Source organism: Bacillus rossius, chromosome 6, assembly GCF_032445375.1.
Source record: "Bacillus rossius redtenbacheri isolate Brsri chromosome 6, Brsri_v3, whole genome shotgun sequence".
NCBI lineage: Eukaryota > Metazoa > Arthropoda > Insecta > Phasmatodea > Bacillidae > Bacillus > Bacillus rossius.
In genome coordinates, this window is record NC_086334.1 from 3,199,282 (window position 1) to 3,225,876 (window position 26,595).

General features: G+C 46.8%; 2 protein-coding genes across 2 annotated transcripts; one reads left to right on the forward strand and one right to left on the reverse strand.

Moving 5' to 3' along the window:
* The first annotated feature begins 3,100 nt into the window (after positions 1–3,100).
* Positions 3,101–10,401, forward strand: LOC134533369 (uncharacterized). Its single transcript, XM_063370889.1, has 4 exons — positions 3,101–3,169; positions 4,344–4,685; positions 7,117–7,845; positions 10,168–10,401. The coding sequence occupies exons 1-4, from the start codon at positions 3,101–3,103 to the stop codon at positions 10,399–10,401; spliced, it is 1,374 nt and encodes a 457-aa protein (XP_063226959.1).
* Positions 10,402–14,786: 4,385 nt separating this feature from the next.
* Positions 14,787–18,985, reverse strand: LOC134533489 (uncharacterized). Its single transcript, XM_063371013.1, has 3 exons — positions 18,728–18,985; positions 17,656–17,981; positions 14,787–16,742 (listed from the first exon to the last, which is right to left on the reverse strand). Exons 1-3 carry the CDS (start codon positions 18,974–18,976, stop codon positions 16,625–16,627), a joined length of 693 nt encoding a protein of 230 aa, XP_063227083.1. The 5' UTR covers positions 18,977–18,985; the 3' UTR covers positions 14,787–16,624.
* Between the last annotated feature and the right edge of the window lie 7,610 nt (positions 18,986–26,595).

Genomic DNA, 26,595 nt, shown 5'->3' on the forward strand with positions numbered 1-26,595 from the left:
TATAATTTGGTTACTTTGGGTGATTTACTCTTTGTTAGGCTGGTGTACTCCCCTTAGTTAAACTTTGTGCCAGTAGTCTGAAGCACCTTTCCCAGAGACCTATAGGATCTTTTGCAGATCAAAGACTTTGTTGGCAGCCCGTTTGACATTTCCCTCGCTTACAGGCACGTCCCAGGCCTGTAACGTTACTTCACTTCATGACTAAAACTGCATACAGCAGCTCTGGACGAGCTATTACCATTTCTCAGAGACGAGCTGACCATAGCCTTTACCGTCACGAATACGTATTGGGTTCTCTCCTCGAAAAGCACGTCATGGACGCTCGTTCCCAGCGTCGTTGCGTTTTATGCCCCCCACTTACTCCACTCCCCCCTTCAGTTCTGATAATTCAGCTCCGGAGCATTGCCCTGCCGTTAACCCCGCCAAGCGTTGGCCGGCGTCAAGGACGACTTGCATAAAAATGTGTGTGCAAAGTTTGACCACCCCACAACATCTAGCGGCGGACTTAGTAACTTCTTCCCTTGTGGCGAGACCGTGGAGCTGCCCCCCCCCCCCCCCCCCCCCCCGAAATCTAGCGGCAAATTCGGCTAACCTCCCAGCCAACTTCCCCTGTAGGCCGCCAGAGAGCTGCACCTGACTGCCCCTTTATTCCCTTGTTATAGCAGACGTCTTGGCGAGTCGATTCTTTTTTATTTCAGACACCCCTCAACAGGTAGCGCTATAGTCGGCCAGTGCTACCAACTTCGAGACATCAAAGTCAGAGTTTTTTATGACGCCCACTCGGGGAACTTCGGAACCTTTCGGTCCGGACGTCCCAGTCCCTCCCCCCACTTTTGATAGAACATTTACTTTTAATTACGAGACGCGGTTCTTCGCGAGACACTTCGCGTCGCGACTGCAGACGGACCGTTTGTGATTATCGGCGGATCGACGAGACACTGCAAGACTTCCATCCGGCCGCAAACGACGATGTAGTCGCTTAAATAAGGGATGCTATCCCTGTAATCTTCTTCAAGTAGTTTAGACCGTCTGCATAGTACAAGAGTAATAGTTATTTTTCTTTTAAATCATTTCTTTTGAAATGATGAAAACGTCCGCGCACAGCCGCGTATTCGCGGGATCCAGTTCCTGGCTGGTGACGCATCGGTAAATAGAAGCTGACTTCCCTGTCTGACAGGGTCCGAGAGCCGGACGCCGAATTAGCATTTTCATCTCCCTTCCACAACAGGACACAAGCGCCCTGGCATCATGTTCCCGCGTGATCTCCGGGAAACGAAGCCCCGACCTCCGGTGCTACTGTATCTTTCAACCTTTTTCTGAACTTTCCTAAATTACGCCGTCAGACGAAGTTCATCATATAAACATAATTTCTGGACTTTAAGTACATACATATACTGGGATAGTTTAAATATATTTGTATTTTTTTATTGGTTTAGGTATTTTAGTAAATGAAACTTTTTATAATTGAATTTAGGGTCGACCCGTACTTTCTTTTCTTCTGAATATACCTGAGATCTGTTTAAGTACTTAATTGATATTGTATGTTTATATTTTTTAATGGCTGTTATGAATTTTCCTTTAATAAATTTGATGTAATTATATTCAGACGGAATCACACCTTGTTTCTGTTCATTTCTAATAACATTGTGAAACCTTTAAGATCCCCAGCACAAAAAAAAAAGAAGTAAAATTATATATTTTTGCGCCTTCCTTTGAATTGATTTCCAATGGTTACACAAAGAGAAAGTTTTTCTTGCTTTAATTTTTTTTACTGTATTAACATAGATATTACATGTATTGTTAATAGCTTTCACGGTGTCAACAAACACAAAAGCTGGTTTTATATACTTCAATCAACACGTGTAATACTAATACTTGCCTTAGATTTCAGCAACGTCGTCAATATAATAAACCAGAGCAATCTGCGGTGAGTAGTTGCTAGTAAATGAAGGTCTCCATTATTAGAAGTACAATCACTTAATTACATGCAATGTTTGCTACAAGTTCAGGTTATGTTACGTACATTGAAGACACTGCACAGGAATATTTTCGATCCTGTTGGAAACATGGTATTTGACTTGAGATAAAAATAAATTAGTAATTCGTAATTAGTAAACCAGGGTAAACCGCTAACCGTACACACCATTCCACTTAAACAAGCCCCCGCCAGGCGATCTACGGTGGAGTCTCGGAGGGGAAATGGAAGTGCGGAAGTTGCCGTGAGTTCTCTCCATCCATTCCGTCGGTTTCCATTCCCTCCTCGTTCCTCCCTCAGAGGTACTCCAACGTAAAAAAATATATACCTTTTTCGAATACTAGAGATATTCCTATAGCCTAGAGACATTCCCATTCTATAAAATATTTTTAATAATTGCTTAGGAATTACCAATTAAAGATGTAGCTATACAAACCCAATCAACCGTCCTCATTGTTTTGAAGTATTTTTTATTTTTATTTTGTTAACCTTACAAAAACGACCATTTTCATAAATAAACTCAATTTCTACTAATCATATACACACCTGACCCACACAGAAAAGCTTCAATGCACAGGTATTGTAATGAAACCTATTAACGGTGATTTCTCTGAAACCAGTAGGAATATAGTAACGCTGTTTTCAGGGTTGGTACAGGAACGTCTGTAGTGTTCGAAAAATGTATTTTCGGATTTTTTGACGTGACAACGTCTAATAAATCGATGAACGCCGGCTGCACGGACGGAAAAGTGTCCCGTTACGCACATTGTCCCGTTACGCTGTGTCCCGTTACGCTCATTGTACGCTTTCGCCGCATCTATCTCTCTTCCACTCGATTGGCCTATGAATCTACTATTATATTAAATAGGTTAAGGCAGGCTTTTCAAAAGTAGCTTTTAAATTTAGTACTTTAAATAAACTATCATTTCATCAATGTTTTGTTATGACGTCACGTTTAACTATCGTCCGTAAACCGACTTTACAGACAACCATTTTTTTTTACTTCACGTAAAAGCCCCTTTTTAAGAATATTACCCACCCCCAATCACCTCAAATGTCCTGATGCTGACGAAACATTAAAGACTGATTCATTTATTCACTTGTTCTTTCTGTAATGGTTTTACCATGGGAAGTCCAACCCCTGTCATGAGGGCGGTGGTCATAGAGGCACGGAGAAGAGGAAATGTCGTGAAAGTACGACGAGTTTTAGTAATGAATGCATATAATTTAACAAGGTGAAGTGCAATAAAATTACATAAACCGGACGTAAAGCTGTTAGAAGAATTAGAGTGATTTACAAAACTAAAATAAATATAACCTTCCCATCGGCAGCCGAGCAGAATAGACGACAGCCGACGGTCGCGGCCGTCTTCAGTTTTCGAGTCGGCGCATCAGCTAGACCAGTCACGAAGGTCACTGCGTTCAGGCCCTTGTGTACATCAAGTGTCAAGGCCTGGATCACAGCTCGCGAGCTGATCCGGGTACACAGTAACGTATATCGAATCAATGCGCTCATCTTCTACGCCAATAAAAAAACCATAAAACTTACATGTTGCCATGCATTTATAACATGCTAGTTACTTTTCACATTTCTGAAAGAAGACAGTTGCGTACGCAAATTAAAACAACTGTTACCTAATGTCCGAGCCACAAAACTCTGTGCAAACAATACCAAAATGAAGTACGAGTTGGCCTTGAAAGGTTCTTAACTGTATAAGTACACACTATTGGAAAATTTTAAAAAAATTTAGGAATTTTTTTTTGTTACTGAATACCAAGAAGAATTCACTGAAATGTGCTTCGGTTGGCCAAATAGCTCAACTTGAATTGAAAATCCTCCTCCTGAATGTAGTAAAAAATCATAATTAAAAAAGGGTGTTGTCTGTAAAGTCGGTTTACGGAAGATAATTTAACGTGATAACATCATAAGAAAACATTGATGAAAAATTGCATACTTTATTATTTTCAAATATTATTTACAGTTTTGGCCAATTTAATTTAAATATAATCACGAAAAATTAGTTAAAAAGCCCGCCTTAACCTATTTGGTATTACAGAAGATTTTCTTGCACGGTGGTTGGCCGGTTCTTGCACGCTCGGCTCAGGCGGAACGTGAAAATGAGTAATCCTTTTTTTGTGCTTGCAGTAGGCGTTCCTTGTTTTATAAGACGTTATCACATCAAAATAAGGTGCCTCAGAGAACCACTTGTGAACAAACAAAACATTTCAGTCTGGTAAACGAGACGGTCTACAGCCTCGTCGGTCCGCGCTCGGCACAGAGCGTGGCGCAGAGGAATCACCACGGAAACTCTGGGTTCGCACGGCCAAGCTCACCTCCGCTCTCCCAGGTAACCGCCCTGTGTCCCAGGTACCGCTGAGGAACAAGCGAGGTGACAGGGACGAGCACGAGGGCGCCCCGCTGGGAGCGCAGATGGACGCCGGCGGCGACGCGTGGGCCTGCCCGAGGACCGAGGACGACGAGATGTTCGCGCTGGCCACCTTCATCCGCATGATGCTGGTGATGCTGCTGAGGGCCGGCTTCGCGGACACCCACGCCTGCCTCTCCCCGGAGCAGAGCGGGAACGCGGTGCTGCAGCAGCACCTCTTGGACTTCGCGGTGAGCCGGGTCCCCCGTGCCCCGCTGGGACAGAGGAGGTGCGCCTTCTGCTGGTACCAGGGGTGCTGGCTGGTCCACACAGCAACAACCCTCGTGAGTCCTCGTTGAGTGCTGGATCGCCACCAGCATGAGCACCCTACAGCCGGAGGGATGTGAACGCGTCATTTCACCGCAACTTGGAGATATTTGATGAGAAGATACGAGAGGCCATCCTCTCCCCCATGACTCAATTAGGCTTGACTCACGGGATACCCAATCCCAAGAGTATCACATGGCACTTTACCAACCCTACCACACCTCGGGCACCCCTCAGCCCCCAAAGATCCTGTGGCCTGGTCCAAGTCCATCCAACTTCTACTGCCTGTCCGGTCTAGTCCCGAAGCTGATTCGCCGCTCACTACATCCGCCGCTTATCGGAGTGGAGACTTCTCGAGGCTCTAAGCCACCAACCGCCAAAGCGATTCCACTGTGTGACCTCGGCCAGTAGAGGAAACCTCAGTGGGGAATCGCAGTGTCAACAGTGGTCGCCCCGCACCACTGCCTTGTGGGCTTGTGCGGTCTGTTATGGTAACTGCTGCGGTCCGAAACGCCTCCCGTATGGCCAGCCCCTCAGATTCCACACCGGCTCTGGTGTCCCAGAACTTAACAGCATTCTTTCAAGTCAGGTTGCGTCCGTTTCCACGGCAGAAGCCGCGCACAGACTAACATATGCCATCACACCGTTGGTTCTTAACAACGAGCAAAGTTATTTGGGACCCGACGGCCCGAGGACCCTCAGGTAAAGTTTATAAACCATCTGCTGTTGCTCATAGAGAGGGCTTTTCCACCTCACCAGATACCTCTTCCCAACATCTGCAGATATCGAGGGAGGAGGACACCCCAGCAGAGCTCACTTCGGTACCGCGAGGAGGTAGATGTGAGGACCACTCTCAAAGGAGGGGAGCAATGGCCCATGGCAAAATTGTTGCTGCAACAGCATTTCCTAGACTTCGGGTTGTGTGGGACCTCGTATGCACTGGGGTACCTCCCCCCCCCCCCCCCACCCTGGTGAGCACATTCTCTGCTGGTCTTGCCTTGCTCAGAAAGGTGCACTTTCTACCAGGCCAAGGGCGTATCTAAGAGTTGGAGAGGGTGCATTTGTCCCCACTCCTTTTCAGAACTTGAAAAAAATAAATGTTAGTAGCAGCAGCTTAAAACTTTGTAAATAATCCTCACAAACTATTGTTCAAATATATTTGTTAAAAGGTGATGTTCTTCCTTTTATTGTTAGTTATTGTATGAAACAACGGACTTACGTCTCACAAGAAAAAGGTTCTATTCCAAAAATAATGCCCCTTAACCTCAGTGTCGAAATTGGTATGCCCTTGTATGGGTCATTAATTTGACATCAAATCTCCCACTAGATGACACATACTGACAGAATGCTCCAACAACCTTTTCAGATGCAGTATCTAAAAACTTCTATTGGGTTTATTAATGCAAGGCAATAAGATCCAATGCGAAACGCGCGGAATGATGGTAGCTGATCAGCAAGTTCCTTGGAGGGTGGTCTTGAGACTGAACAAGCACCTCCCCGCTTTCCTCGTGTCCCTAAGTATTGTCTGGGATTTATTGTTAGCTCAATTCACATTGAATGAGTATCGTAGTTATTAAAAGTTGCAAAAACTAATTGATTCCTAGAAAATTCATTAAATATCGTAGTGCAAATTCATTGCTAATGTTGTAGCCAAACTAATATATTTCTGAATAAATTCCAATGTTACACTTGATACGTTACATCAAAGCTTCTATGTACAATATCTCGTAATATACCGACATTAAACATTTATGTTTACCCCACACAAATCATGTATTATTTTTGTCGCTATGGGAAAAGTTGTGACAAACGGATGTCTTTCACAAAAAATAATATTCTTACACAAGTCACAACCAACCAACCAACACATAATTGTTTTGTGTCACATTCATTAAAGTCTCTAGATGTGAAATTCCTCCCACTCATAAACAAATCTCTCTCTTTCTCGCCTAACTATCTGGGTCACCAAACTATTGTGTTATTCGGTTTGCACCCATAAAATCCCTTGTAATAATAGTGTGCATATCACTCTCCCGAATTATGAGAAGGACAAGCAGCGAAAGTACTAAAACTGATATTATAACCTTTATTTTGCTCAAGGTATTCTCGTGGGATGCACAAACCTGCCCTGTACGGTCTTGAATTGTTCTTGGCGGCGCTGTCTCTTTACTGGTGCCAGCTATGTAGAGTGGGAAGCCTTCCTTTCACAGACGAGAGAGCCAAACCTCCGATCGTGCATCTTCGTTTTTGTTTTGTTTATTGTAACTCATGATTAATAATGGTCAATTAGGTTAGGTTAGCTACATTATAAATACTTTAAAACATTGTGGACGGTTATTTGGTTAGGATAGCTACATTAAAGATACGGAAAAAAGGCATGAGCTTCGGGGAACTTCGGGTTTCGGCTCTCTCGTCTGTGAAAAGAAGGCTTCCCTTGTGGAGTTGCAGGTGGGGTCCGTGTGCTACTGGCTGCTCGGCTACCCCGTGGCCTTCGGCGAGTCGGTGGACGGCATGGTGGGCACGGGGCCCTGGGCGCCGCGCTGCCCCTCCGACTGGGCCCTGGCCGTGCAGGGCTGGTGCTCGGTGCTGGTGGCCACGGCCCTCACCAGCAGCGTGGCCGCCGGCCGCCTGCCCAGGGGCGCCCACGCCGCGGTCACTGCCGTGCACGCGGGCCTGCTGCAGCCGCTGCTGCTGCACTGGACCGCCTCCAGCACGGGCTGGCTGGACAAGAGGCACATCAGCCACACGCCCACCGACTACAAGGACCTGGGCGGTGGCGCCATCATCCACACGTCGGCGGGCGTGGGGGCGTTGGTGGTGGCGACGGCGCTGGGGCGGCAGCTGCCTCGCGACGCCCAGCCGGCCCCGTGCTGGGGGCTGGCCGGCCGCCCGCCGCCCACCGCCGGGGTCGCCTACGTCCTGGTCGCGTGCGGCCTGGCCGCCGCCGCGCTGCCGGTGCCCGGGTACGCGGTCAACCGCCCCCCACCGCTCAACTTCGCCGCCGCGGTGTTGACCAACAGCCTGGCGGGCGGCGCGGGTGGCTTGCTGGCCGAGCTGGCGCTGCAGTCGTGGGTGTTCGTCCCGCGCGCGCGCCGCTGGGCGCCCGTCAGCCTCATGCAGGCGGGCACGGCCGGCGTCGTGATCCTGTCCGCGGGCGCCGACGTGTACATCCCTGCGGTGAGTGCCCGCTCCCCGTAAAACCAGAACAAGGACGATTAATTGAAGGCAGAAAAGAAGGCGTGCTTTTTCACCAAAAACAAGTGTGGTGAGCATGGTGGCTGATATGGATTCCCAGATATCACTGCGAGGAGACTGACACGACATGATCTGGAAAGAAGGCAGGAAAGGAGGTGTCTTTTTTCACCCAAAACAAGTGGGACTGATATGGATTCCCAGCTGTCACTGTGAGGAGACTGACACGACATGACCTGGAAAGAAGTCAGGAAAGGAGGTGTCTTTTTTCACCCAAAAAAAAAAGTGGGACTGATATGGTTTCCCAGCTATCACTGTAAGGAGACTGACACGACATGACCTGGAAAGAAGGCAGGAAAGGAGGTGTCTTTTTTCACCCAAAACAAGTGGGACTGATATGGTTTCCCAGATATCACTGTGAGGAGACTGACACAACATGACCTGGAAAGACTATACGAGATGATTTTCTGGTAGTTCGCTCTTGCCTTCTACAGTAAAATAACAAAACTGTGGCCTGAACCTGTGGAGGGAATTCCCACACATGTGGCAATTCCCTCTTCAGCCGGGGATCGGATCTTGGTCCTTTGGTATGCCAAATGACTAAGTCAAAACTTCTCAACTAGTTTTACGTTAATTTGTATAACTTAAAGTGAGAGCACGCTGCAGAGTTTTGCAAAGTCAAAGACCTTAGAAAGCTTTTGTAAACTTAGTGGAGGGACTTGACATTGCGTTTTTCTATGAGGAACTTGCAAACAAAGGGAATGTCTGTTGTATTTTGTTTTCGACGAAAAAGATTTGACATCTTTGGCAGGAAAATACTTCACAGCAATTTAATTAAAGGTAATTAAAGGTACTTAAAGAAGCAAAAAGGTGAAGGACTATATACTTATGAAGACATATTGTGATCCCACTGAACCTAATAAGGCAGTTGAAGTAATACAACGAAGAAGAGCATCATTTCTATTGTTTTTTTTTAATGGGAGACCCCCCGCCAGGGGGTTCGCCCCGCCAAAAATTAGCTCTTATTATAAAAAAGAGAATACAAATAGAAAAACATGGAAGAAAACATCTGATACACTTACATTAAGGTATTTACAATTAAAGATTCATACATTTTTGTCCCTTCCAACATTCAATTCCTTGGGGGCAAGTGATTTGTGTGAGGTGAAGTGTCTATTTACATTTGGTGGTGAGGGTGGTGATGATGTGATGGTGTGGCCGGGTCCGTTGGCTCGGGCCCGGTCCTAGCGGCCGGCGTAGGGATCTGCGTTTCGGTGGGGTGGTCAGGTAGAGAGTGGTGCAGTACCGCGGTGTGATTGGTTCCGCAGTGCCTTCTTGTAGCTGTGCTGATCCCCAGGGTTAGCCACCGGCCCCTCCCACTGGGTCGATGTCGTCCTCGTCGGTGGAGTCCTCTGCCTGGAGATAATCCGTCGTGAAGAGCGGTCTTCTGGGGTGAGGTGAGTTGAGGGGAGGGTCAGTGATCTGTCTGATGAGGGGGTTGAGGTTGTGGGAGCATTTGTGGACGAATTTCTTGGTGGTTTTGGAGATGGTGTCGTGGATGTGGGGAAGACTGGCTTCATGTAAGAGTTCTTGCCGGGGGGTGGCGCGGGGAAGCCCCAGGATCAGACGGGTGCCAAGGAAGTACGTCCTGGTGATAGGTCTTAGGTTGTAGAGGGATGAGTGAGACCAGGTGGGACAGGCGTATATGAGGTGGGAGATAACGTGGGTGCGATAGACAGTGATTCTGTTATGGAGGGAAGTGCCGGAGGTGGGGCGGAGGACTGGGGCTAGTTGTCCCATGACTGCTCTGGTTTTGGCACATATACTGTTGAGATGCGGGAGGAATGTGAATTATGCGTCCAGTGTCACTCCCAGGTAGCGGATGGTTGGTGACCAAGGGATAGTGTGTTGGGTGATTCTGGGGGGATGGTCATGGCGTGGGTGGTATCTGGAGAACAGGATGGCATTGGTTTTGGTGTGGTTGATCCCGATGCCGTGCGCTAGGAATTGGGTGTTCAGGGAAGTGAGTCCACGACTGAGGCGATCCCTGAGCAACGGCTCAGAGACAGAGGAGGCGAGGAGGCATGTATCGTCAGTGTATTGGACGAGGTAGGTGTCAGGTGGAGGGGTGAGGTCTGCAATGTGGAGGATGAACAGGATGGGGCTCAGAATGGCGCCTTGGGGGACACCAGCCTGGATGGGTCGGGGCTCAGAGAGGATGTTCTCCACTCTCACCTGGAAAGAGCGGTCCTCCAGGAAAGAGCAGAGAAGGCGGGTCAGGTGCGGGGGGATTGCGTTGGCGGATAGGCGGCAGATGAGTTGAGCGTGTGGGACAGAGTCAAAGGCTCGTGCGAGGTCGAAGAGCACCATGCCCGTGTGTTGCCGCCGGGAGAAGCCCTGTACCACCAGCAGTTCCACCCGGGCGATGGCATGGGATATGGAGTGGTGGGGACGGAAGCCGAACTGGTGATTGGGGAGAAGGTTGTGGTCAGTGACGACAAGGAGGAGGCGTTGCAGGATGGTCCTTTCCGCGACCTTTGATAGGATTGGAAGGAGAGAGATTGGTCGGTAGGATGAGGGGAGGGTCGGTGGTTTGCCAGGTTTGGGGATGGGGCAGACGATGGCTGTCTTCCAAGAGGAGGGGAAGTGGCAGTGGATGAACATGGCGTTGATGAGCTTGGTGAGGAAGACGATGGCTTTCCGGGGTAGGTGGCGTAGGATTGGGGTGGGTATTGAGTCTGAGCCGGGGGCCGCAGAGAGGCGGAATTGAGAGATGACATTTGGAGTTCCCTGGGGGTGACCAGGGGGAAGTTGGGGGTGTAAGGGAGTAGGGGAAACGTTACGTGGTGAGAGAAGGGCAACTGTGGCTAGAGCATGCTAAATAGTGAGACAAAAAATTCCAAAGATGAAGTAAATATTTTATTCCAGCAAAGAAAATGATGATCTGTTTTAAGACTCAGAACACTTAGTTTTGATATAATTATTAATTAATAAGTTTGTAGGGAAATAAAGAAAATTGTATGAATAACAAGTCTGTGTTACTCATATCGATATACAATAATTACGTACTATCGATGATCTTAGAGTCTTCGTCTAACGATTCGAATATATAATAATTACGATCATGATTTTTCTTTGCAGACTTTCGAATTTTAGTATTTTTTTCTTCTTCCTGAACTGTGATCCCTCATGCACGGGCTGGTGTACCGCGTGGACCTAGCCTGTGGTGTTCCTGGTCATGCAGGGCCTCTTATACCTAGGTCTACCTCATGGCCGAGCGGCACGCATGCTCGCAGGTGGCCCTGGCACTGGGAGTCCTGGGCGGCGTGGTGCACGGGCTGGTGTACCACATGATGCCAGCCTGTGGTGTTCCTGGTCATGCAGGGCCTCTTATACCCAGGTCTACCTCATGGCCGAGTGGCACGCATGCTCGCAGGTGGCGCTGGCACTGGGAGTCCTGAGCGGCGTGGCGCACGGGCTGGTGTACCGCGTGATGCCAGCCTGTGCTGTTCCTGGTCATGCAGGGCCTCTTATACCCAGGTCTACCTTATGGCCGAGTGGCACGCATGCTCGCAGGTGGCGCTGGGACTGGTAGTCCTGGGCGGCGTGGCGCACGGGCTGGTGTACCGCATGATGCCAGCCTGTGCTGTTCCTGGTCATGCAGGGCCTCTTATACCCAGGACTACCTCATGGCCGAGCGGCACGCATGCTCGCAGGTGGCGCTGGGACTGGTAGTCCTGGGTGGCATGGCGCACGGGCTGGTGTACCGCGTGATGCCAGCCTGTGCTGTTCCTGGTCATGCAGGGCCTCTTATACCCAGGACTACCTCATGGCCGAGCAGCACGCATGCTCTCAGGTGGCCCTGGCACTGGTAGTCCTGGGCGGCGTGGCGCACGGGCTGGTGTACCGCGTGTAGCTAGCCTGTGCTGTTCCTGGTCATGCAGGGCCTCTTATACCCAGGTCTACCTCATGGCCGAGCGGCACGCATGCTCGCAGGTGGCGCTGGGACTGGGAGTCCTGGGCGGCGTGGTGCACGGGCTGGTGTACCGCATGATGCCAGTCTGTGGTATTCCTGGTCATGCAGGGCCTCTTATACCCAGGTCTACCTCATGGCCGAGCGGCACGCATGCTCGCAGGTGGCGCTGGCACTGGGAGTCCTGGGCGGTGTGGTGCACGGACTGGTGTACCGCGTGATGCTGCGCTCCGACATGGAGGACCCGGTGCACGTCATCGCCGTGCACCTCAGCTGCGGGGTGCTGTCCTGCGTGCTGCCCCCGCTGGTCGGCTCCCGGGAGATGGGGCTGGGCCACTACCACGACATCGTCTTCGACCTGGCCTGGCAGCTGGCCGGGCTGTCCGTCGTGATCGGCACCTCCCTGGTGGTGTACGGCATCCTCATGGGCGTGCTCGCCATGTCGGGCAATCTGCGCAGCACGAGGGGCGTGCTGCAGCGCCGGTACTTTCATCCGTCACCCGGCCTCGCCGACGTCTTCCATAAGGACCATTATTCAATATCAATTGCTTAAGAATAAGATTTATTAGTACACCTATATTATTTTTATTTGTTTGTAGCTATTTTTTATTTATAGCCTTTTTTTTCATCCTGTGGAAATTTCGTTGAATGATGCGCGGACATAGTAAAATTTCACTCTCATCATTATTTTTGTAACGCGCCTAAAGATATCTAACTTCAGAAAATATTTTATTTTTATTTTGTGTGTGCAATGTTAAATTTGACATCATAATGCCAGTTACAGTACCTGGTTAGAATTTATATTGGTCAACTTGGTGAAAGAATGGAAGTTTAAGTTGTTAGTGCCTTGTGCACCATGGATATATTCACCGCTTCTTACCACAGTAGTGGTCTGGACCGAGTGTTCCCCAGTCTGTCACGTGGTCCCCACGACATCTAGGGCCGAGGTCGTTGAAGATCACACCTGCAGCCAGCGAGGACTAGTCCAGACTTTCCGCCAGCGGGCCTTTTTGGCGAACTTTGCATCAGTGCTCTGTGCTCATCTCATCTTAAAAAAAAATTGTAATGGACCCATTGTCGACAAGACAATGTGCTTAGGTCATGATACCACTCCACTTCGAGAGTACTTGTCCCTGTGGGGGAGGGGAGGTTGAGAACTGAAGAAGAAGAAAAAGGGGGTTATCTGCAAAGTCGGTTTACAGACAATAATTTTACGTGATAAGGTCATAAGGAAACATTGATGAAAAATTGCATACTATTTAACTTTCAAATATTATTTACAGTTTTTTGTAAAATTAAAATTTTTTGCAAATTTGTTTAAAAGTATAATCACGAACAATTAGTTATAGAAATAAACTGAAAACAAATCAATGTTGATTAATTGTTAATTTTTAAATGACGAAATTGGACAAATAAGTAAATATTTTTTTTTTACATTGCTGCTTTTGAAAAGCCCGCATTAACCTGTTTGATATTATGGAAGATTTTCTCGCACGGTGGTTGGACGGTTCTTGCACGCTCGGCTCAGGCGGAACGTGACAATGAGTCATGCTTTTTCCGTGCATCCAGCCGGCGTTCATCGATTTTATAAGACGTTATCACGTCATAAATATATCTGCCCCGGGTCCCTTGGCAGTGGCGTAGCAGGCGGGTGGCAGGGATGGCCCCCGCCAGGGGCGCCAGTCACCTTAGCTACGCCTGGACAGCCCCGCCTGCCCTGACGTGACCTCTGACCCGCAGGCCCCAGGAGGACGAGGTACAGCAGCCGCCCGACGACCCCCAGGAAGAGGACCTGATGGACGCCAGGCCGCAGGAGAGGGCAGACAGCGTCCCGGCGATGTACGGACAGCCCCGCCTCAGCGTCTTCTAGTCGCTAGACCCGTCCACTCCCTCCTGCGCCTGCGTGTAGCTGGAGGGACCCGCGTGTTTCTGCACCCCGCTAGCCGCTGCCTGGCGTGCCTTGCTGTGGCTCGTGCAGTTGCATTGTAATTTGTTTTGGTAGTAGGTGCAGTCGTTGAAGCAAAAACAAATATACACATACTTAGTGTTATAATGTGTGTTTTAAAATGTTTCAGGTTAATATTTTAGTAATGCCATAGAAGTATATGACTTCTAGCGTGTGCGGAAACTTTGAAGCATTAACTTTTTGATTAATTTTAACCAGATGGACCGTATTTTAATAAATGTCCTTGTCGAAAAGTTTATTTGCAGCATTAACAACAACGGAACACAGGAAATTTTCTCGTTGCCGAGGTTGGATGTTTACACATCACTGGCTGGTACACAGTGGCTAAAGCTACGTCAGTAGATTGATTTACAAAAGGGTAATAAAACTCATTACTAGAGGCGAAAGAATTCGTGTTATTACACATTCGTATTCATTACACCACATTTTGATACAACATTTTTATCTGCCATGTAAGCACATGATTGAAGATCGTGTTTTCGTTTGTCAGTTTGTTGGTGGCATCTGATATTTCAATTAGTGTAACGTAACACACTAATTAATAACACAAGTCTTTAAAAAACAAAAATCAAATATTCAGCAGTGTTTTATGCAGTGTCTACGCTGACCACACTGGATGAAAATATTGGAGCTGAAATGGTTGATAACACATCGAACAGATCACCATAGGCAAATCTGAGGTGGCATCACGTGATGAAACAGCGATGGATCGAATACGTAGGGGAAACGAGAGAGCATTTAGAAAACTTGCAAGCTCACAACAATGCCTGCCATGTTTTGTTTTTCACTTGCGAAAATCCCGTTTCAAACCCAGATATCCTTGGTGGGAGACGATTGATATAGCCACTCAATTTCAGTGACCCTATTTTTGCAAAGAATTCCTCAAATTAGAAGTCTGCAATATATGCACTGTCTCTCTCGAAGCCATAACAGCTGAGCTGTTAGTGTATGTAAATATTGATTGCATTGCACACATCCAGTCAAATGTTTTTTTTTTTTTTTTGCTCAACTGTGAAACTGCACATGTTCTCTCCTAGATTGACTAATAATTCCAATAGGACTAGTAATTGCAAGATAACAGTCTCTCAATCCAAGTAAATTGTTGCATTTCAGAAGTTATATTTTTTAAGACTGATGATCGAGTCAGATATGTTTCGAACTACATTTTAAATTTATAAGCATTAGACTTGTAATTTTCCTCAAAATAACTTGATTTATTAAACATATGTATGACTTTATTGCGATCTTGGCAAGACCTTAAAAATTAAAAAGTTTGTTACACACCGGCTATTATGTCCTTTGCTTTTGATGAAATCCTGATGGTTGATAAGTCAATAATAAAATGTTTCGAGAGAGAATAAATGACTTGATTTGAGTTTGGCTCACCAAAGTAGTCCTTAACACTTGGTTTTACTTGCAAAATCATATTGTTTACCTGATCTCACTACAAGCCACTTACACAAGAAAATTCATTTTTATGTAGTTTAGAAAATTAGAGGAATAATAAGGAAGCGTTTTTTTGGGATTCTTGCAAATAAAAGTTCCATACCTCGCAGCACATAGGGCACATTAAGGTTTGCCAAATTAGGTATTTATTATGCTGGTCATTTCTGTTTAAATTAGCCGTGTTCCTTGGGAAAGAGGGGGGAGGGTGGTGAAATTATGAAATCCTAGCCCTGTGTTTTATATATTTTGTCACCAAGGCAGCTCATACAGAACTATCTTCAGAGCTATATAAAACCAAATTTATTAGAGTCCAAGAGCGTTTACTTGCCAGTTGTAGTAGATTAATTCACATTCATAGTGATTGTGTAACAGACTTTGGTAAGCTGGAGTTAAGTGGTTTAAGACTCGCTTGAACAAGGTCGTTATTGACGAACAAACCATCACTTTCGAAGAACTTTATGCCTTTCTAGGGCAGGTGAAAGCTGCCCTGAACTCTAGTTCCCTGTGCATCTTGAGCTCTGGTCCCAATAACATCACTGCTCTGACATATTGCCAGTTTCTATCTCTTGAGAAACTGGTCGCTTTGCCAGATCCCAATCTGAGAGGTATTTACAACATTGGTAACTTAAACAATGCCTTCAACAAGGATATTGGTTTCTTTGACAGAGCGACTGTCTGCATACCCTCCAACAGTGGCAGAAGTGGAATGAACAGGAATGCACCCCCTTCCCCCAAAATAAATTTATTCTTTTGAAAGAATAATAATAAGTTCTTACCTTTTCTACAGTGTGACTTCAGTCGCATATTAAAGATCTACCCTGGGAAATATGATGTGGCTAAAATGGCTAAAGTTCGTTCATTCAGCAGAATGTTCAAAAGTGTCCTGTAGTGAAGCACTGCTCCTTTTATGTGAAGTAGCCACTCGTCGATCGACAATCACTGCGATAAGTTGTGATAAGCTTTTCTCTAGTTCTTTTAACGATAGAATTGTTGACTAGTGATGTTTACAATTGACTATGTTTCAATAATAAAACATGTACATAAGGATGAAAACTGGTACAAGTGCAATGGTACATTACACAATCTCAATGTGTTTCGCTGAATTGGTGTGTGTTGGGAGAATGAACTTTGAAAGGTACACTTATGCATACGGATATAAACTTGTTGGGTGTTAGTTATGTCGGCTGTGAGCGCGGAGATTAATAAGTTGTATGACATAACCAGGCATATTTGGTAAAGAGAGATAAATAAATATTGTAACCACACTGTCCATGGTACATTTCGTTCTCTTCGGTCATGAGCGGTCTACATTGGTGCCGAGACTCTGGACGTGTGACGGCGCTGAATCAAGGGTCGACTCCAACAGACGCGCCAGGAGGTCAAAGGTCGATGCGCAGGGAGGCCTCGATGTTCTTCTCCCCTTCCAAGACGGTCTCGTGCGGTTGTATGATGGCCGGCTGCAGTCTCTGCGGGAAGGTCACTGCCTTCGACAGGTCCCTGGAATCACAGGGACCACACAGTCGGGACCAAGACACTCCCTGGCATCCGTCCCCATCAGAGGTGGGTCCAGGAATCTCTGAAGGGAGAGTTCCCAGGTGATGGTGGCTCATAGCTGCATTCTGCCGTTCAACAAAGCGATATGGGATTTTGACATTTTTGTATCTGCCGGTGCTCTGAAGTTTGGAGCTACACCCACGCGGTTATTAAGATGTGCTGCAAAATAGGTTTTGTTTGAATTAAAAAGCAAATACGACTGCATTTAAAGATTAGAAAATAAAGTTCATCATCATCACAATACATGAACATCTTTCGGATAAAAGAAAGTGTCCGTTACTGACCCTCGCACAGCCACGCTCTCACAATATGGCTACCACAACCCGAATGTTGCTGCTTCTGTTGAACTACCGCATACTGAGATGTATCTCTTCTGCCACAGAGAGCAACCGACCAGAGCATCCAAAATTGTTAGTTCAGCTGAAACGAAAACTGGAGGAAGGGTCGAAACGTTTTCACGCTAAAAACAACTAAGGATAAAATCTGTGTATTCTGTTGGAAAATAAAATAATACCATCCTAGTTAAGACATCCATCTGGATTTACCCATCCATCTCATTCATTCTCACATTCATCCATCCATCATACATCCATCTCATCACTCTGGTGTAGCTGAGTACCTAAACATTCCCGCAGGATAATCACGAATTTGCCATCGATAATGCATCAAAATGTGGAATAAATGTTTTTTATAAAGTTAATCTGAAGTAAAAAACATGGTTAAATTTTGTCTTATTCTTCATTCCCAACGTTAAACTTTGAAAACTACTGCAAATCAGTGAGAATCATTACGTATGTTAATTGACACTGTTTGTCGCAGTTTGAACGGTGCCCTCCTAGAGAACTGGCCACCTCACCTGGGCGGCTGGTCCTCGTCTTGCTCACTGCGCAGGATGCCCATCCATGCCAGCAGCCCTATGAAGATGCCCTGGAGGAACAGCGTGAAGCCCAGGACCACACCCAACCCTGCCACTTGCCAGGCGAACTTGATGAGCGTGGTGGTCCAGGAGTCCAGGTCGTAGCTCTGGCGGGTCTCGAGCAGGGGCGACAGGACACAGGACAGCATCCCGCAGGCCACGTGGGTGGAGGCGAGGTGGGCGGGGTCTTCCAGGCGAGTGCGGCGCAGCAGCCGGTACAGCATCCCGTGCAGGAGACCGCCAAGCACTCCGGCCAGTATGGCCACCTGCGAGCACTCCAGCCAGTATGGCGACCTGTGATCACGCCAGCTACTCTAGCCACATACCAACACATTAGCCGCTATGTCTACCTGCGAGCACTCCAGCCACTTTGGCCACCTGCGATCACATCAGTCACTCTGGCCACATACCATCACACCAGCCGCTATGTCTTCCTGTGAGCACACCAGCCGCTATGTCTACCTGTGAGCACACCAGCCGCTATGGCCATCTACGAGAACACAGCCACTATGACCACCTATGTGCACACAAATCGCTACGGCCACCTACGAGCAACAAGGAATCTCCACTCCGATATTCACTATTAGTCTCTCTGGAGATACTGAAAATCAACAATCTTCTGTCTATAAATTTAACAAAAAGTTCATTTTGGGCCTGCATGAATAAACTATATGTCAGTTAATTGAGATAGTACCAAAAAAATTTTGGCGACTAAAAAATACTCTAAAATAGAGAATGGTTTCGTAAAGGCTATAAAATGATAACCAAAAATGTTTCTTTGCGTGTTTTTTGACTATATACTTACAAAATTGTGTTTTAAATTCTTCTTGCCTTTTAACATGTGAATTTTTAAAGTCCAGTTTATTTTCAGCAAACGCACACAATATCCAAGTAAATAGTCCAAAATGTATGTCTGCGATCACAAGGAACTAGCAACGATGCACGAGTCTCGCAATGATAGCCGGTAAGTAGTTAACACGGTCACTAGTGACGTGGAGGGCGCGACGCTCACCGCGGGCATGTAGACGTCCGCCCCGGACAGGTTGCTGACGACGCCCGCCACGCCCGCCTGCAGGATGCCCATGGGCGCCCACCAGTCCTCGGCCCCGCCCGCGGTCCACGTCTGCAGCCCCAGCTCCACGAGCAGGGCGCCCGCGCACCCCAGCATGCAGTTGGTGCCGACCACCCCGGCACGCTCCAGAGTCACCGTGATCTCGTTGCAGTCCCAGTACTTGGGGTTGGGCAGCGTCAGCGCAGACATCCCCAGCAGGATCAGCACGTAGGCGACCGCAGTGGTGGGCGTCAGGTGGCCGGCCCGGCGCCAGCACACGTCCAGCGGCGCGTCATCCCGCCCCCGCCGGCGCTGCCGCCTCAGCACCGCCACCACCACCAGCGCCGCCACCCCCGGCGCCGCGTGCACCGTGCCGCCGCTGCCGTCGTCCTTGAAGTACAGCTTGGTGGCGCCGAAGGGCCGACAGGCGAGCCAGCCGTGCTTGTGGTCCACCCAGTGCAGCAGCAGCGGCTGAACCAGGGCCGCCTGGACGACCCCCAGCACGGCGTGGCCCAGGGGCGGCATGCGCCCCGCCACGCCGCTGCTGAGGATGGCCGTGGCCACCAGCACCGAGCACCAGCCGTACACGCCCTCCTCCCAGTCCGCCGTGTCCTCGGGCACCCAGGGACCCGCCCCCACCAAGTTGCCGCGGTCGACGCCGTACGCCATGGGGTAGCCGATCAGCCAGAAGCACAGCGTCCCCAGCTGCCGGCATCAACAGTCACACAAACACTGTCTCCGCTGATTCGGGGTGTAGCTGGAAACAATATTATTTTCAATGAACGAACACCCTTTTTAATCAGAGAACAATTCATCTCGCAGCTTGTGAACCCTGGGTGTGATGGCCAACTCTTTATTCAGAACATTGGTGACACATTGCCCCTTGCAAGTGTTCAGATGACTAAAAAACCAAAATTGCCTTTATGTCAAACGCAATTAAAATGGATTACTCTGACAGTTTATATAAAGCTATAAGTAAATTGGCACATATTGTAATTGTTGAAGAATTAATATAAACATGTTAAAAACTGAAGCCTTGTATACTGTGCGTGTGATCATGTTCATGCCTGAAGCACATGATCTACTGTTACACTTAAAACAAGTGTACTTGGCCTTTGTGAATGGCGAGGCACACCTTAGTTATATCAACCTGTGTTTCGCAGGTGGCAAAAAAATGTTCCCTGGCCTACAACAGGCCAAAAATTCGCCCTTATTCATAAACATACCAGTCTGACTTTAAAGTGTGAGGTAGGTTGTGGTAGAATCTTCGATAATCAATGTTGGTCAGAATGAAACGTAACTCGAGATGGCAGTGGTATCCCTGCGTGCTACAGCATGTTGGTGCCTGCTGTAATGTTCTCCAGCACACGGGGAGCCTGCAAAAGGTCTCATATAGAGGTTGCATTTGGGTCCCTGACAGATTATTCTGACCTTACGGCCGGCATTCTCACGTTCCCCTCCCACATATGCGCCCTAATAGGGTGGGGTGGGAGTAAAGTTCCAGTTCGCTTTTTAAACATTCTAGAGCTTTAAGAAAAAACATAAGTGTTAGGGATCGTTCCCTTTTGTTCATCGGGAGGGTATTAGGGCTTCGGCAATTACCAGCGGCTGGGGCCACCAACACAGCATAGTCACCTCCTCAGCCCCTTTACCACACTCAGCTAACCAGACGGTTGGCTGTGTCCTGAGCCCTAAGACTTTATAAGCACTGCTAATGCCTTCCCCGATCTCCCACATCATGCTGGGAACCCTCAAAACACCCAGTGAACCCGTGGTCTGGTGGATGCCTATCCAACTTCTGTTGGCTATCCAGGCTACTACGGGAGCTGTATCGTTGCTCACCTGGGCCCTGACAAAGATACCCGCAATGTTAAAGACGAAGTAACCCCGGAGGACTTCCAAAAGAAAGCGGTATTTGTGTACCTGTGCTGGCAAGCTCTGCCAGCCACTCACCGCGAAATCCATTATGTGCTGCATGACCACCACGTCGTTGCTGGACTCCGGGGTGAGGCAGACGTCCACCTCCACGAAGCCAACCCTCATCATCACCACCAGCACGGCCCGTAGCAGGGCGATCAGAGCGTACAGGTCTTGGATCTCCTCTGCTGCCACCCTATGCATCTCCCTCTGCACACACGACATGCACTCCATCAACACCAGCACCATCCTCACAAGGGTGATCATTGTGCACTCTAAGAGCTCCTCTGCTGCCACCCTCTGCATGTCCCTCTGCACACACGACACGCACTCCATCAGCACCAGCACCATCCTCACAAGGGTGATCAGTGTGCACTCTAAGAGCTCCTCTGCTGCCACCCTCTGCATGTCCCTCTGCACAAACGACACACACTCCATCAGCACCAGCACCATCCTCACAAGGGTGATCAGTGTGCACTCTAAGAGCTCCTCTGCTGCCACCCTCTGCATGTCCCTCTGCACAAACGACACACACTCCATCAGCACCAGCACCATCCACACAAGGGTGATCAGTGTGCACTCTAAGAGCTACTCTGCTACCACCCTCTGCATGTCCCTCTGCACACACGACACACACTCCATCAGCACCAGCACCATCCTCACAAGGGTGATCAGTGTGCACTCTAAGAGCTCCTCTGCTGCCACCCTCTGCATGTCCCTCTGCACAAACGACACACACTCAATCAGCACCAGCACCATCCTCACAAGGGTGATCAGTGTGCACTCTAAGAGCTCCTCTGCTGCCACCCTCTGCATGTCCCTCTGCACAAACGACACACACTCCATCAGCACCAGTACCATCCTCACAAGGGTGATCAGTGTGCACTCTAAGAGCTCCTCTGCTGCCACCCTCTGCATGTCCCTCTGCACACACGACACACACTCCATCAGCACCAGCACCATCCTCACAAGGGTGATCAGTGTGCACTCTAAGAGCTCCTCTGCTGCCACCCTCTGCATGTCCCTCTGCACACACGACACACACTCCATCAGCACCAGCACCATCCTCACAAGGGTGATCAGTGTGCACTCTAAGAGCTCCTCTGCTGCCACCCTCTGCATGTCCCTCTGCACAAACGACACACACTCCATCAGCACCAGCACCATCCTCACAAGGGTGATCAGTGTGCACTCTAAGAGCTCCTCTGCTGCCACCCTCTGCATGTCCCTCTGCACACACGACACACGCTCCATCAGCACCAGCACCATCCTCACAAGGGTGATCAGTGTGCACTCTAAGAGCTCCTCTGCTGCCACCCTCTGCATGTCCCTCTGCACAAACGACACACACTCCATCAGCACCAGCACCATCCTCGCAAGGGTGATCAGTGTGCACTCTTAGAGCTCCTCTGCTGCCACCCTCTGCATGTCCCTCTGCACACACGACACACACTCCATCAGCACCAGCACCATCCTCACAAGGGTGATCAGTGTGCACTCTAAGAGCTCCTCTGCTGCCACCCTCTGCATGTCCCTCTGCACAAACGACACACACTCCATCAGCACCAGCACCATCCTCACAAGGGTGATCAGTGTGCACTCTAAGAGCTCCTCTGCTGCCACCCTCTGCATGTCCCTCTGAACAAACGACACACACTCCATCAACACCAGCACCATCCTCACAAGGGTGATCAGTGTGCACTCTAAGAGCTCCTCTGCTGCCACCCTCTGCATGTCCCTCTGCACAAACGACACACACTCCATCAGCACCAGCACCATCCTCGCAAGGGTGATCAGTGTGCACTCTTAGAGCTCCTCTGCTGCCACCCTCTGCATGTCCCTCTGCACACACGACACACACTCCATCAGCAGCAGCACCATCCTCACAAGGGTGATCAGTGTGCACTCTAAGAGCTCCTCTGCTGCCACCCTCTGCATGTCCCTCTGCACAAACGACACACACTCCATCAGCACCAGCACCATCCTCGCAAGGGTGATCAGTGTGCACTCTTAGAGCTCCTCTGCTGCCACCCTCTGCATGTCCCTCTGCACACACGACACACACTCCATCAGCACCAGCACGGCCCGTAGCAGGGCGATCAGAGCGTTCTCTGCCACCCTCTGCATGTTACTCTGTACTACAAGTTACCTGCTCTAAAGGCATGTACAGACTTGTATTAGATCGGCGTAACGGTAGCAGAATTTGTTTCACGATCATGATACAGCCGCTCAATAGCAAGGCAATTCGTTCTGTATCATCCAAACATGTCTTCAGTTTACAACCCGATGGTTTTGTATCATCATGTTAGTTATAGTTATGGTGGTGGCCTTGTCCCTCCAGTTGCAGTTATCTGCCACCAGTTACATTTCCATACATCACACATTAATGTGTAAGACGCGAAGGTATCGAATGTGGTGCATGTATAATAGGATTTTCGTCAACAGAGAAAGTCGTGGGGGTTCAAGTTGAAATGAAATATAAGAAGCACTTGGACGTTTCAAGACACTAGCGCTACCTTCGTATATAGAACTTATTCTGTCTCTGATTGGGAAGTGCAACCAAGAACTAGGTGCTGTGATGGTTCAGGGAAACCACTGTCTGTATCAGTGTCACATGTATTCTCTTTGATGTGACGTCGAAAGACCGACTCCTGGAAGGATCAGTTCCGATCGCACATTGTATCATATTTGATACGCTTGCTTGATACAGAACTTTTTTTTTCACAGGCCGATCATGATACATATACGGTGATCTGTTACATGTGTGGACGCGGCTCAAATCTGTTTACCGATTTATGATTTTGACGTTCTGTCTACATAGTGGTCTTTTTACAATCTTGGGTCGTGGGAAGGTCATGTGTAGCAGTGATGGAATATGCCTTGGGCGGGGAGGGGGCGTGTTTGTATGTACCTACCTTTAGAGAGCTTGCCAGCGTACGGTAACGTCCGTCACGTTACCACACTTGCAGTTGATCCGGACTCTAGACGCCCCCGGGGATCGAACCCGGACATCTTTTTGGGGGAAGCGAGTTATCTAAACACTCAACCGTATAATTAGTTATTTGGTTTTTGGCAGACAATCAAGCAGAAAGCAAAATTCCTAGATAGGTTGAGACTACACAAAGAAAAGGAATTTTAATTAAAATATTCTGTTTTAAGACTCTGGACTTACAAACTATGGGGCCCCAGTTCTAGATATACTTCGGCTTGATGTTTCCATATTTCCATTTATAAACTTTCCAGGCAAAATCTGGAATGGTGCCTTACACCAGGCCATGTCTTATTCTTCCTCTAATATCCCTGACGTGTTTTGCTGTCTGTTTCTGACTTTAAGTATCTTTCCTCCGACAAAACTGAATACAAAACTGAAAAATGATATCAAAAACTAACGAAACAATGTGAATACCTGTGACATGTGGCCCTTTTTTTACAGCAAACAAGTTATACATCGTTAAAATTTGAAATGTCAACGAGAATCTTTGACGACACACTTATGAAAATACTCTAGATGATTATAAATGAAATGATATACGGCTGGTATTTAATTTCAAACAGTAATACAATGAAGAAATAGATTATCATTCAAAAAACATTAATTATTTAATAAACATTAATTACAATGCTCTTAAATTATTATCAATTTCTACAAGAAATTGTTGATTTTCGATAGTTTTTGTAGACGTTTTAGTAACATGTTGGTCTGAATTTTTTTATTGGCATGCAAATAAAATGATATCATTTTTTATTAATTGTTAACTAAGTTTAAATTACAACCACATTGAGAGTACCTTAATATGATTTTAAATTTGATGTAGAAAATTACTTTTACTGTAAGATTAGTATATGTCAATATTTCTCTCTCTTCCTATTTCTCTATCTTTATCCCCCACTTCCTTTCTTATTAGCATAATGGACGAAAGTATTGTATAAGAAAATTATATACCAATAATCAATGCTACACTAAATGTGATTAGGCTATTATTAAATTTTTTCAATTTTTTTATTGTCTGTTTTTTACTTAGTGCAAGCGGCTAACGACTAGCGAACTAATTTATTAGAAATGATAAAATATAGTGGTGGTAAGCTATATAGTGACCAATCAACAATTTTAGCCAGGGATGGTGTTGAGATATGTTGTGTTTAATGACAGTAAAAGTTAATTCGAATTTTTATTTACTAGTTAGAAATTATTCCCAGTCCCTTGAACATCAAACAACTTCAAATCAAAACATTTATATATTAATTTTTAAGTCAAAACTCACCACAGATTATTCACTTTTATGTTATTGATGATGCTGCTTTTAACTGAGGCAAAAGTTAACACAGTCACAGTGGATGCGATTACGTATATATATTTTCTAAGGTATCATATTTAACATTAGAGTCTAAATAATTATTTACATCAGATATGTATGTTCAGTTATCTTGACATTAGCCGAATGAATCAGTAAACAAAACTATTCCAAAGTGAATAAACATAGTAAATAGAAGGAAGTTAATAAAAATATTAAATAATCCAATTTATCTAATAATAAAACTGAAGTTAAGAATCTTTCTCTATGTCACAGTAATTTATATGACCATATGGACATCCTTACTAATATTATAAAAGCGAAGGTGTTTTGCTGGTTTGTCCTTATTTCACGTAACAACGTAGCAACGGATCGACATGAATTTTTGCAGAGATATTTTATGCGCTGGAGAGTGACATAGACTACTTATTACCCCGGGAAAATGTACGGTTCCTGTGGGATAGATCTGGTGAGTAATTATATAATTACCTCTGACTTACAGATCTACAGATCTGAAATTCGACACGAATATTGCTTTTGCTGCATAGTCATACGCTAATATTGATATTACGACATCAGCTCAAAAGGGGTTTGGCGGGGGCGTTAAAAAATAACATTATTCCTGTTTTTCAAGTACGTACATGTCCTACAGACTTCACAATCGGCAAGGTTGTTCCTTATTTTGCATGGACATCGACTAAGAGCGTCGTTCTCAGATCAACTCCTAGTGGGTGTTGCTGTTGGGGTGAAGAGGGGAGGGGGTTAAATATTACTTGCTGTTAGTTCATGCTAGGGTTGAAATAAAAAATTGTTTCCTAATTTTAAAAAAAAAAATTATACTTATTAAATTAAAGAAAACATTTTGTCAACAATTAATAAATGTTATATAATGATAATTTAAAATAAATAACAAAACATGAAATTATGGAGGCAAAATAATTTAATACACCACCAATTTTTATGTGACAAACGGTGCGCTATGTCTTCAGCTTGATGTTAAATACGTGCTGTATTAAATAATGACTATAAGTATGATGTCTAAAGCGTGTACGTAAGTTCACGAGCCCTTAGTTATGTGTTATAAACTAGCTGAAGTGCCCCACTTTGCCACGGAAGGTTGAAGGTGGAAGGGAATCCTTATTTTCATAGACGAGAGAGCCAAACACCCGATCGTGCATCTTCGGTTTTTTTTGTTCATTGTAAATAAATATGGCGGTGTTGATAAAAGGATACAAATGGTAAATTAGGTTAGGTTAGCTACATTATAAATACTTTAAAACATTGTGGACAGTTGATTCGGTTAGGATAGCTACATAAAAAGATACGGAAATAAAGCATGAGCTTCGGGGAACTTCGGGTTTTGGCTCTCTCATCTGTGAAAAGAAGGCTTCCCGAAGGCGTAACCCCCTCGCTCTGCCCCTCCTTGTGGGTACCCCACTGACTCGCCGCGAACTAAGGGGAAAAAAATCAAACTATGCCATGGAGAGAGGCCGGAAAAATTCGCGGATTCCTTTCGAGACAGGCTGGAATCCAAACTCGAGCTTAATGCAGCGTCAGTGATTGGACCGCAATTTAGCTGAAGGACTCTGAGCCAATGGCAAAAACTCAAAAAAAGAAGTA

Excerpts from the sequence above, each read along its gene's own strand:
- LOC134533369 (XM_063370889.1), top strand. The coding sequence starts at position 3,101 with ATGGGAAGTCCAACCCCTGTCATGAGGGCGGTGGTCATAGAGGCACGG. Across the intron at positions 4,686-7,116 it reads TCCACACAGCAACAACCCTC|GTGGGGTCCGTGTGCTACTG; the intron begins GTGAGTCCTCGT and ends GTGGAGTTGCAG. Across the intron at positions 7,846-10,167 it reads CCGACGTGTACATCCCTGCG|GCGGCAGATGAGTTGAGCGT; the intron begins GTGAGTGCCCGC and ends GTTGGCGGATAG.
- LOC134533489 (XM_063371013.1), bottom strand. The coding sequence starts at position 18,976 with ATGTCTGCGCTGACGCTGCCCAACCCCAAGTACTGGGACTGCAACGAG. Across the intron at positions 17,982-18,727 it reads CGGACGTCTACATGCCCGCG|GTGGCCATACTGGCCGGAGT; the intron begins GTGAGCGTCGCG and ends GAGTGCTCGCAG. Across the intron at positions 16,743-17,655 it reads GACGAGGACCAGCCGCCCAG|GGACCTGTCGAAGGCAGTGA; the intron begins GTGAGGTGGCCA and ends CTGTGATTCCAG.